At 42.3% G+C, this 12,323-nt stretch overlaps 1 protein-coding gene across 2 annotated transcripts in view; it reads right to left on the bottom strand.

Moving 5' to 3' along the window:
• Positions 1 to 12,026, bottom strand: part of LOC141984847 (dermatan-sulfate epimerase-like) — a 308,715-nt gene extending 296,689 nt beyond the window's left edge. For both annotated transcript variants that reach the window (XM_074948285.1, XM_074948284.1), the window contains exons 1-5: positions 11,838 to 12,026; positions 8,173 to 8,264; positions 5,719 to 5,790; positions 2,143 to 2,249; positions 427 to 506 (exon numbers count right to left, since the gene is read on the bottom strand). In XM_074948285.1, the coding sequence (XP_074804386.1) occupies positions 427 to 506; positions 2,143 to 2,249; positions 5,719 to 5,790; positions 8,173 to 8,264; positions 11,838 to 11,930 (444 nt within the window). In that variant the 5' untranslated portion in view covers positions 11,931 to 12,026. The remainder of the gene's footprint in view (positions 1 to 426; positions 507 to 2,142; positions 2,250 to 5,718; positions 5,791 to 8,172; positions 8,265 to 11,837) is intronic.
• Between the last annotated feature and the right edge of the window lie 297 nt (positions 12,027 to 12,323).

Genomic DNA, 12,323 nt, shown 5'->3' with positions numbered 1-12,323 from the left:
TTCTGAACTCACTTAACTTTCTACCTGCATTAACAAGTCACTTGTAAGAGTTACACTATATCATATTTCAATTTCCAATTAGTTTTTAAGAATACCATTCTAAGACTAAGGCAGACAAGCACTTAACTATTCTTATGCTAGCTATTTGTGCCCTCTGGTGGAGACAGAGTATATTGTGACCACACCATTTATCCTGATTGTTTTAGTAGAAGACCTATATATACACACTGTAGAATTGGAATGCAAAGCTCCTACCCAATTTATATTTCACTTTTTAGGATAAGTGTCAAGACAATTAATTACTCCACATGGTACTCTGTGTGCTTAGGGAGGGGAGAGAGAGATGAGCAGAGAAAGGAAAAGAATAAAACAAGTTGCAATATTTTTTTCTTCTATTAATTGAGCTTGAAATTATGTAGCTCTTACCTTATCTAAACAATCCACAATCCTTGCACAAAGAAGGGCTCCCGGCAGGTCAAAATAATTATCATAGCAATAATATTTAGCTGCAAAGGAAAGAAAAAGAAAAGTTGTTTTAAACTATGGTGTATATTTTAATTGGGAAAAAAAGTGTGTGTTTAAGTGGTTAATTTTAAAGTTCCCACTGTGTTTTTACTGGGATTAGATATTGAACATTGGCAAATCTACTATCATGTTACATATTTTGTGTGACTCTTTCTTTTTCTGGCCATAATTCTATTGGTAATAGAAAATTGCTACTCAATAGTAAATTACTGACATTTTTAAAATAAACATTAAGCCCCTGGATGAGATCCTCACCAGCTCAGGCAAAAAGGGCCAGAGTCTTGTAACGGGGATCTAAAAATATTGATGAGACCTGCTGGGGGAAGATTCCCACAGTGCAGAACTGAGGAAGACAGTGACAAGGCTGCCTTTTGTGAACATCCTCACAAGTCCTGGTGTAGGGACATGTTAGGGGCAAGACTATGGGCTACAGAGCTTTGGATATTCTAGGCAGCACTGTGACCCATAGGCCAGCCTGCTGTAACTCAGACAGGCATCTGGGTCTAAGTATACTGGGGGCCTCTCCAGCCCCCAGAGCAGCCCAGAATATGCAAGGTGTAAAAGTGGCTTGTAGACAGCAAAATCCCATTTTGGGGGCTGAGAGTTCCATGCTGTGCCTTGTAGAGGAGTTGGTCTCTACTCCTACAGACATATAAGACATAACCACCCATGTTGGGTAGTTATCTGTATACTTCAATGGAAGTACCCAAGAGTAAAGCTATGGATAAGATAATGACCTTCATCCTGCAAACCCTTAGATTTTATTGACCTAAGCATTTTTAAATCCTTATACATTTTGTGTGAAATCAGTGCTCCCAAAAGAGGCCAAGTTTATTTTGTTTTAGCTAATAAAAAAATTAGCCTAGCATCAAACCTCTGTGTACGTTATAGACGACTGTAAAGGCCGAAGTCCCTTATTTATCCACAGAATAGATAAGGGTAGAGATGCAAGTTTCCCTCCTGAAATGGAAAAAATGCACCCCTCAACAGAGGAGAGAGTAGTTCAGTCTCCAGGTCCATTCAGTCCTTTACATTTATTCATTTTTGGCTGTCAATGACAGAGAGTCCAGAGTAGCGAGTCAGCAATGAGCAAAACTTGTAATGATCTGCAGACTGTTTGCCTTAAATAATCAAGATGGTGGTCTCAGTGTATTTCTCCAATAGGGTGACCAGACAGCAAGTGTGAAAAATCGGGACGGGGGGGTGGGGTGGAACAGGTGCCTATATAAGAAAAAGCTCCAAAAATCGGGACTGTCCCTATAAAATCGGGACATCTGGTCACCCTATTCTCCAAGGAATACCTACCCATCCCAAAGGAAAGCTTTACAACCAAAACTAGACTAAGACCACCAACTTGTTTCACATGCAGCAAACAGCAGTCAATCTTAACAACTTCTGTTCATTGCTGATGTGGACTCAGTATGAACCTGAGAATTAAAGATGAAAAACTACATATCTCTTTAGCAATCCCCAAGACACCCAGTCCCCTACATTTTCTTAATTTAAAAACATTTTAAGTGTTTAAAGGAAAAACTACATAACAGCAGCAAGTATTGCAGTAGCCAAAACAGTTTCTAAGTTCATGAAGTCTAAGGTAAAGAAATTATTTATATTTACCTGAGCGGGAAACCATTCCACTGAATGTTTTAAAGTGTTTCCATTCCCTCCTGCCATAAATTTCCAAGATCTCTTCAGGAGTCATACTCTTCGTACCATGGCTTGCCCTAATTGATGCATGGTGTGAAAAAGGTTAAAAATATTAAAAATCATTCAAATTTTCTACAGTGCACATAAGTGTGTAATAAATAATCAAATACTGAGCTAAGCCATGTGATTGATCCTTCTCCCATTTCCTGCCCACTCAGTAATCTGTTCTTGGGGAAAAGGGAGAGGTCTCTCTCAAATATCAGTCTTGATTCTCTCATAACCCAGAAGATACAGAATTTCTCTGATAAACCAATAGTGCCTTGCCGAAAATAAGATCACCAAATCTACTCTTTCATCTAAGGACATTTTCTTTAATGATACAAATGGGATTTTCCTCTGGTCTGACTAAAAGGAATAAGATCTGGGAAAATTTGTATTTTTCTGCCATTAACATCAGTATCTTTTGCAGAAAGTAGTATGCCCCTCCAAACTGAGATCATAACCACTAGTCTTTCCCTTGTAAGGAAAAAGCGCACTGAGCACTCCCATAGGCCCTTGGTCAAAAGGACCATCTTTTATATTAATTTCAAACATATATGGATATCTTCTATAATAGATCCAATCACATTATTTTCAGGAGTGGAAAGAATCCATGTTTTGTGCCTAATTAACATATCTGGGGGAAAATATGTAATTTCTTCCTTCTGCAGCATGTCAGCATTTTTTTCTGGACAGTATTGTGTGATTAGCCATTGTGGACTCTAATCCATGATGAGCTAAGCGCAGAAAGGTCCCTATATCCACATAGAGTTCATTATAGGAGCACTGCTTCTTTTACAGTCAGCTTCTGATCCTCATCAGTTGTACATAAAAGGTTTGTCCTGATTAGTTAGCTTATGAAAAACCTCAATTTTTCCCCATAGAGAGGCTAAGGTGCATTCAGAAAAATCACTTCTCTTTGTTGTGATCTCAAACACGCCACTGTCTTTCCTAGCATCTCCTCCCATAGTGCCAGAAGAGTCATGCTCCCATATAACTAGGGCCCTAACAAATTCACGGTCCATTTTGGTCAATTTCATGGTCATAGGATTTTAAAAATCATAAATTCCATGATTTCACATATTTAAATCTGAAATTTCAAGGTGGTGTAACTGTAGCAGTCCTGACCCAAAAGGGGCGTGGAGGATTGCAAGGTTATTGTAGGAGGGTTGTGGTATTGCCACCCTTACTTCAGCTCTGCAGCTGGCGGCGGCATTGCCCTCAGAACTGGATGGCCAGAGAGTGGCGACTGCTAGGCAGGTGTCCAGCTCTGAAGACAGCATAACCTTCAGCAGCAGCGCAGAAGTAAGGATGGCATGGTATGATGTTGCTACCCTTACTTCTGCGTGGCTGCCTTCAGAGCTGGGCCCTTGGCCAGCAGCTGCCACTCTCTGGCTAGCCAGATCTGAAGGGAGCAGCACAGAAGTAAGGGTGGCATGGTATGGTATTGCCACCCTTACTTCTGCACTGTTGCTGGCACTGCTGCCTTCAGAGCTGGGCGCCTGGCCAGAAGCCACTGCTCTCCAGCCACCCAGCTCTGAAGGTAGTGCAGAAGTAACAGTAGCAGTTCCATGACCCCCTACAATAACCTTGCAAACTCCCCTCTCCTCCCCCTTCTCCCCCACAATCCCCTTTTGAGTTGGGACAACCAGTTTCAAAAATGCTGGTCTTCCCTGTGAAATCTGTATGGTATAGGGTAAAAGTACATAAAAGACCAGTTTTTGTGGGGAGACCAGATTTCATGGTCCGTGATGCATTTTTCACAGCCGTGAATTTGCTAAGGCCCTACATATGACAGTCTTTTACAAATTTTCTTTGTCTTGACTTTTATATATTGTGCTAAAATCACTGCTTAAATTCCTCCCTTCACTTGTTTAGCATACAACATACACCTCAGACCCTGAACTATTTAGGTACAGTGGAGCAAAGAATAAATCAATCATGAATGGTATGGAGAAAGAGAATAGGGAAGTGTTATTTATCCCTTCACATAACACAAGAACTAGGGGGGTCATTAAATTCATTAGGTAGCAGGTTTAAAACAAACAAAAGGAAATACTTCACACAACACACAATCAACCTGTGGAATTCATTGCCAAAGGATATTGTAAAGGCCAAAAATATAACTGGGTTCAAAAAAGAATTAGAGAAGTTCATGGAGGATAGGTCCATCAATGGTATTAGCAAAGATGATCGGGGACACAACTCCATGCTTTGGGTGTCCGTAAACATCCAACTGCCTGAAGCTGAGACTGGAGGACAGTGGATGGATCACAAAATTAATCATTCTATTGATTCCTTCTGAAGCATCTGGCCACTGTGAGAAGACAGGATGCTGAGGTGTGTGTGTGTGTGTGTGTGTGTGTGTGTGTGTAGAGCTTAACATTATATAAGACACCTTGTTTCTGAATTTGGAAAACAGTAGAGTTTTGCAACATTTTATTTTTTACCACCTCAAATTACAAACTTTCCTATGTCTTGTATAGCTAGTAATGACAAATGGCTTTGTCCACCAGCTACCTAAAGCTACTGTTTTTTAGACTCCAGTCCTGCAAAGACATAAGCATGCACTTAACTTTGCACACTGTGATTAGTCTTATTGAAGTCAATGACAATATTTCGAGTGCATAAAGGTAAGTACAGGATCAGGGCCTATGAATACAGTGGCTTGACACATTGGATGAACGAAGCAAAATTAGTTTCAATAACTGTACCCACTCTAAGGATTCTGTCTGGAAAAGCAAGCAGTACATCAATTTCTACTGGCAGCATCAACTAACACAGCATGAAAATCATGAAGTAGCAAAAGCATTAAGCAGTTATTAAGAAAGAGAGAGATGTTCCAAACTAGCAACTAAAAGCAACTTTTATTGTGCCATTATTTATAAAATGGATAGGTCACCAAAAAGTTACATACGTACATTTAAAATAGATTGTGCACAAAGTTACATATGTTGCACTTAGCTTCTAATGACAGGTTTCAGAGTAACAGCCGTGTTAGTCTGTATTCGCAAAAAGAAAAGGAGTACTTGTGGCACCTTAGAGACTAACCAATTTATTTGAGCATAAGCTTTCGTGAGCTACAGCTCACTTCATCGGATGCATACTGTGGAAAATACAGAAGATGTTTGTTTTTATACACACAAATCATGAAAAAATGGGTGTTTATCACTACAAAAGAAAGAAAACAAAAGAAAACCTTTTGCAGTGATAAACACCCATTTTTTCATGATTTGTGTGTATAAAAACAAACATCTTCTACACTTTCCACAGTATGCATCCGATGAAGTGAGCTGTAGCTCACGAAAGCTTATGCTCAAATAAATTGGTTAGTCTCTAAGGTGCCACAAGTACTCCTTTTCTTTTAGCTTCTAATGTAAAAAATAAATACATATGGTGATCAGTGTTCTAAATATTTAATAATTGTCCCAATTATCAGATGCTGGCATTTAAAAAAAGTATGCAATCTTTTTTATCTGTCTAGCCATAAAAATTAATCAGTATTACCTCAAAATTGTTCCATCTCCAGCAAGCTTAAAAAAGTTCCCATCTTCCAGATCCAATGCCAACCCTTTACAGCTAAAATTCATTTTATTTAAAAGACGAAACAAGAAAAGTAGTAATTAGATAAGAAATTATACCTGAGAGATAATGAAGGACATATCAGACTGTCCAAATGATATACAGTTATAACAAGTATGCAACTTTGCCACACAAAGAGAGGCCTTGATCTTCCAGACACTTCCATATGTGAATAACTTTATATATGTAAGTAAACAATGAGGTGAAATCCTAGCCTGAAATCAATAGAAAACTCCCACTGACTTCACTGGGGCCAGGATTACTATGATTTCAATGAGATTATTACTCACATGAACCAACTTATTATAAGTGTTTGGAGGATGAGGGCCTACATTTCTACAGGCAGGGTGTGTGCATTTTAGCCAGCTTTTAATATTAAGGAAAAACAACATCTAATTGATTAATATTCGGTAGTAACTTGAGCTCACTACTAGCTAAACTGGACAAATGAAGTCCTATCAACCCAAACATTACTGTTGTTTTACTGTAGTTCAACATAAAGGTGAAACTACAGTGCAACCTCTTTTATCTGAAACGTTTCAGACACTTTTGGATAGAGGTTCACATAATTAGGACAAGAAACTGAGTAACGATTTACATTGTTCAAAGAAGCAAGGAATGGAAAACACCACCCATGATTCCAGTGAGAAGGGACAGTTAACTGCAGTCACACAGAATGAACCCTGGAATTTTTAGAGCTTAGCAGACAGAATGGCCTCATATTTTTTTTAAACCAAACATAGTCACATTTTCAACTTTATTATCAGATACCCAGAGTGATGATAGAATGATCCAGGTGAGGGAGGCAATGAGTTCAGAGCCTTGAATACGTAATGTATGTTAGCACTATGCGCAGGTAACACACGCACACACACGTGACCCAGTCCTGATGGCTATACATGAGGTCAACCCCTGTGTCTACAAAAAGCTCCATTGACCTCAGTGAGGCTCCATGAAGGTTCAGGGGTCAACCAACACAGGCCAGATTATATAACAGAGGCCTAGGCATATGGTTCTACCAGATATCTTTATGCCTCAGATGACCTGTAAGGCATGAGAAGGACCAGTCTGGTATAAATATAATTTCAATATATACTCTTCAAGCAGTGTATCGGGAGCCCAACACACCCAGCCCTCTCTTATCCACATTGTTGGTATATTCATACTGCTATGTTTCAGTATATGAAAGTAACTTGGGACTTGCTTTTATCTAAAAAGTTGCCAAACTGTCAAATTGGGACCTCTGCTCAACTTCTGGGAAAAAAACCCTACTCCAGATATAGATGTCTCACTCCAAATGCTAATATTGTAGATGAATAAACCAAACAGAATTTTAGCTGGAATAGGATCATATTTTTATAAATCACATTGAAAACACTATCAAGGCTTTTAGGCCTCAAATGAAAACTACTGTATTAGCTATTGTTTTGATTCACGAACATGTGCATCTGTATTACACTTCATCTATCTTTGGAACTGGAATGGGTTTTAAATGGCAAATCTAGTGCCCAGAGACCAATGCTTTTGTAGAAGTCAATATCTTGCCTGTTCACTAATGAAAAATATTAGAGTGGAAGGAATTTATGACATGCACATGTGATGACATTGACAAAACAACTCATGTGCAGGGTTCTAGGACGCCAATTTACTTGCTGCAAGGCTCTGAGAAAGTCACTTAACCTCTATGCAATTCAGTCCCGTCCCCCCCACCATAAAATGAGGATAATGGTATTTACCAACCTTTGTAAAATACTTTGGGATCTATGAATGCAAATCTATATGTAAGGGCTAGGGCAGTGGTTCCCAAACTTGTTCCACCGCTTGTGCAGGGAAAGCCCCTGGTTTGCCAGGCCGGTTTGTTTACCTGCTGCATCCGCAGGTTCAGCCGATCGCGGCCCCCAGTGGCCAATGGGAGCTGCTGGAAGTGGCGGCCAGCACATCCCTCGGCCCGCACCGCTTCCAGCAGCTCCCATCGGCCTGGAGCAGCGACCTGCGGCCACCGGGAGCCGCGATCGGCCGAACCTGCGGACGCGGCAGGTAAACAAACCGTCCCGTCCCACCAGGGGCTTTCCCTGCACAAGCGGCAGAACAAGTTTGGGAACCACTGGGCTAGATATTTATTAGAGTTGGTTGAAGAATCTCAACATTTTCAAGAGTAGAGAATTCTAATTAAAAAAAAAAATTTTTTTTGACAATTTCTTTTTTGAAAGCCTGAAATTAAGCAAATTTCAACCAGTGCTACTATTTATTATTTTGGAAGGCTGTTGTTTCAATATAATTTGACTTTTTAAACTATGATTTAGGAATAAGACAAGTTATTTTCTCAGCCCCATAAAAACTGAGGCCTCAAGGAAGTAAGACATTTTTAAAAATACTTACCAAAAGTCCCAGCTTTCTGGAGTTACAGTCAGCAATTCTTTATCATAACCCTTCTCGGTTACCAGGTAGCGGGCAAAACTATCATATATAAGCTACAAATGAGAAAAATAATGAGAGAAAAAAAACGTTATTATATCAAGTAAGAGAAACTGTCCTTACCCACACAAGTATCTCAATAAGTAAAATGGGCAGTTAACATAAGAAGAGCACAACTTATCCCTGTACACATTGAACGTTAATTTTAATTAATTTCTAAATCATTGTGATTATGAGTCACAGCAACATTTAAAATACTGTTCGTTATTATTTCTGCATTTCGGTGAAATTTCCAGAAATAAGTAAATAAGCTTTATATCAAGCTCTATTAAGTACAACAGATTAAATTCTAACAATAGATCTTCCACAGCTAGTATTTACAGTTTTAGTCTGGCAAAAGTATATTAAAGTCAAAACACTGCAGAGTTGAATCTCTGTAAAGAACAGTTAATGAAAGCTGTATGCTACATCTGTGTTATATGTAACATGAAAAAAAACTGTCAACTAGTCATTCCAAAACTGTCAACTAGCCATTCTCATTAGAGCCAGAAAAGATTTAGTTCAGACTAATCTTGTTGAGAGTAGAAGTAGGGCTGTTGAGAAGTTGCCATCTAAACTGTTCTTCGAAAGACATTGGGTTTTCAATTAAATTAATTTTTTCACAAAAAGTGTCTTTGCTCCATGGAAAACTTTGATATTTCATTGCAAATTTCAGGTCCAAAATCCAAAAATGGCTGTTCATCATGGGAGCATAATGAACTGTACCTATCATAGCAGACATACCAGTAACAGCCAGAGTCATCACAAATATTAATTACTGAAAATTATCCTGCAACATTTTGTGGATGAAATAGGAACCAATGTAGACATTATAGATGGAAGGAAGAAAGAAAAGAAAAGGGGACAGGGCGTATGCAAGCTTTGCAACACATCTAGAGTGTAAACTTGCAACCACCTGGTATTTAGTGAAGAAACAAGAGTTGGTGAAAAACATGGGGAAAGCATCCAGGATACCTGGGTGGGCGTATATTAGAAGCCAAGAGGTGACCATCCTACACTAATGACAGGTTTCAGAGTAGCAGCCGTGTTAGTCTGTATTGGCAAAAAGAAAAGGAGTACTTGCGGCACCTTAAATAATTTGTTAGTCTTGTTAGTCTATAAGGTGCCACAAGTACTCCTTTTCTTTTTGCATCCTACACTAGGAGAATGTTTATACTGCAAACTGAAGTCAAACTATGTTAGGTCGACTTACAGCCATCACAGTAATTATTGCAGTGGCTCATGTCCACACTAGCCTTCTGTCAGTGCTGTGCATCCTCATAAGGAACACTTCCACTGATTTAAGGGGGACAGTGTGGGGTCTGAGAGTCTGAGCTTTCAGCTTCATCCACAGCTCCCTGCCAGAAGCCCGGCTGCCCCCCTGGTTCTTGGTTCCATGCCAGAGCATGGAAGACACCTGGGCTCCTTGCGGGGAGTAAGGAGCCCAGATGTAGGGAGTCTGGGCAGCAGTCCCACTGGGAGTGGGAAGCCAGGACCACAGTGGCAGCCTGGCTCTGAGCTAGGAGCCCGAGCAGGAGCCTGGCTGGGAGCGGGGATCTGAGAGCCGGGGGGCAGCCGGGCTGTAGCTGAAGCCCCCACATGCCCTGACATTACAGCCTGATCTGTGACCGGCTTTCCTGTCAATTTCCTGGCTCTAGCATGGAGCCAGGAAATTGACAAGAATGACAGCCAATAGGTGATATAAGTAACCTGCAATGTCTGCTTCGACACTGCATCAGCCTAACTACACTCACACAAGCCCTACGCCTCTCATGGAGGTGGAATTATTATGTCAGCGTAATAGGGCACTTACATCAATGGGAGCAAAGCTGTAGTGTGTACACTGACATTATTAGGTTGACATAAGCTGCCCTACATCAACCTAACTCTGTAGTGTAGGCCAGGCCTAAATTTTACAATGAGTGTTTCCAGCACATATAATTCACCCTCAAAAAAATTGCGTTAATTGAGGCAATGTGAAACAGAGATGAAAATAAATAATTCCTTCCATCTACCCCTTCCAGTAAGCATGCACAACGGATTCTGAAGCTAAAAATCAGAAAGATGCCTCATGCTCATATGCTAAGCCCCTAAGAATTCACCAGTATATAAGCAGATAAGTCATCAAAAAATATTAAAGACCTGAATTTCATATATGTTAAGCTCTTAAACTCTCACTTCCTTTAGTGGGAGCAGACACTGCATTCAACACCTATAAAAATCAGGCCCCCAGAGCGTTATAGCTATAAGGGCAAAAAACAGCCAACATTTGTCTGAGGGCTTGTATACACTTGAACTGCTGCAGCTGTAGCACTTCAACGTAGACACTACTTACACTGACGGGAGGTTTCAGAGTAGCAGCCGTGTTAGTCTGTATTCACAAAAAGAAAAGGAGTACTTGTGGCACCTTAGAGACTAACCAAGTCGCTAAGGTGCCACAAGTACTCCTTTTCTACTGACGGGAGGGGTTCTCCTGTTCTGTAGTTAACCCACCTTCCCTAGAGATGGTAAGAATTCTTCTGTCACCCTAGCACTGTCTACACTAGGGGTTAAGTTGAAATAACTACGTCGCTTGGGGTGTGGATTCTTCACTCCCCTGAACAACACAGACAGGTCGACCTAACTTTTGAGTGTAGAGCAGGTTTCCATTCACTTTGCTTGGGTAAAAATTTCCACTGAATGAAAACAGGGCAGGGCCCAAAATTGGTTGTTTTGTTTTAAGCTTCCAAGATGATATAAATAATAGCACACAGACATATAGCAAATTTAATCTAAACAAAAAGAAAAGGAGGACTTGTGGCACCTTAGAGTCTAACAAATTTATTTGAGCATAAGATTTCGTTGAAATAAATTTGTTAGTCTCTAAGGTGCCACAAGTCCTCCTTTTCTTTTTGCAGATACAGACTAACAGGGCTGCTACTCTTAATCTAAACAAGATTGCAAAGTACATCCCGCCTATGGATGAGTCACTATTATGCTTTCAGAATCTACCAGGGATAAAATGCCCCCTGCTTCCTTCAAGTACTGGTAAATCATGGTATAATTTTGCCTAGCTGGTCACAATTTAAAATGCAGGGCTATTTAACAGCGGATGTCTACGGCCTCCTGAACCCCCTGCACGAAAGTAGCTCTGGACTGCAGCCACCTCTGGGCTGAAGCTGGCAGCTCAGAGTCCTACACAAGAATGAATGGGCAGGGCCTCGCTTCTTCCCCCCCGGCGTTGCTCAGAGGCGGGAGGAGGAGTGGGAGACGTAGTAGCAACCCCCGCCTTTGTGAATGCGCCGCTGCAGCGGACGCGGGGCTGGGCTCCCGGGGGAAGCCAAACCCACCAGCTCCCGCGTGCGCGGGCAGCAGGCGGCCGCGGCAGCACAGCGAGGGACGTGGTAACACCCCGCTAAGGAAGTCAGAGCCCCGCCACGAACCCGGAGCGCTCCTGAGAGCCGGGCCGCGGCTCTGCCTAGCGCTGCAGTGCCCGGGTTGGCCTGGCAGAGTCCCCAGGGCTTCCCCGGGCGCGGCGCTTGCAGCCGCCAGACCAGCGACGTCTGGAGGCGAGGAAGCCGCTCGGCCGGAGCCCGGCCCCCGCCACTCACCCGGGCGCTCTCGGGGAGGTTGTAGCGGCACAGCGTGTGGTCTAGATCGAAGCCGAGCGCGTCGCACTCGGCCAGGGAGAAGGGCCGGGTCATGGCTGCGCAGGCGGCGGCTCCGGGCGCTGGCGGGCGGGGAAAGGAAAGTGGCGCTGCTGCGGCTGCTTCCTGCGGCAGCTGCTCTCACTCGCTGCTGCCACCAGGCCGCCCCAGGGCCGGCTGCGCCTTTCCCCGCCCCCTCGTCTTCTCTGTGGCGCTCACCTGCCCGTGGCCCTGACCGCCGGCAGCTCAGACGGGTAAGCTCAGAAGACTGGCCATACTGGGTCAGGCCAAAGGTCCATCCAGCCCAGTATCCTGTCTTCTGACAGTGGCCAATGCCAGGTGCCCCAGAGGTAGTGAACCTAACAGGTAACGATCAAGTGATCTCTCTCCTGCCGTCCATCTCCACCCTCTGACAAACAGAGGCTAGGGACACCATTCCTTACCCATCCT

The sequence above is a fragment of the Natator depressus genome, chromosome 3 (assembly GCF_965152275.1).
Source record: "Natator depressus isolate rNatDep1 chromosome 3, rNatDep2.hap1, whole genome shotgun sequence".
Taxonomy (NCBI): domain Eukaryota; kingdom Metazoa; phylum Chordata; order Testudines; family Cheloniidae; genus Natator; species Natator depressus.
This window is presented reverse-complemented; position numbering and strand designations above follow the sequence as displayed.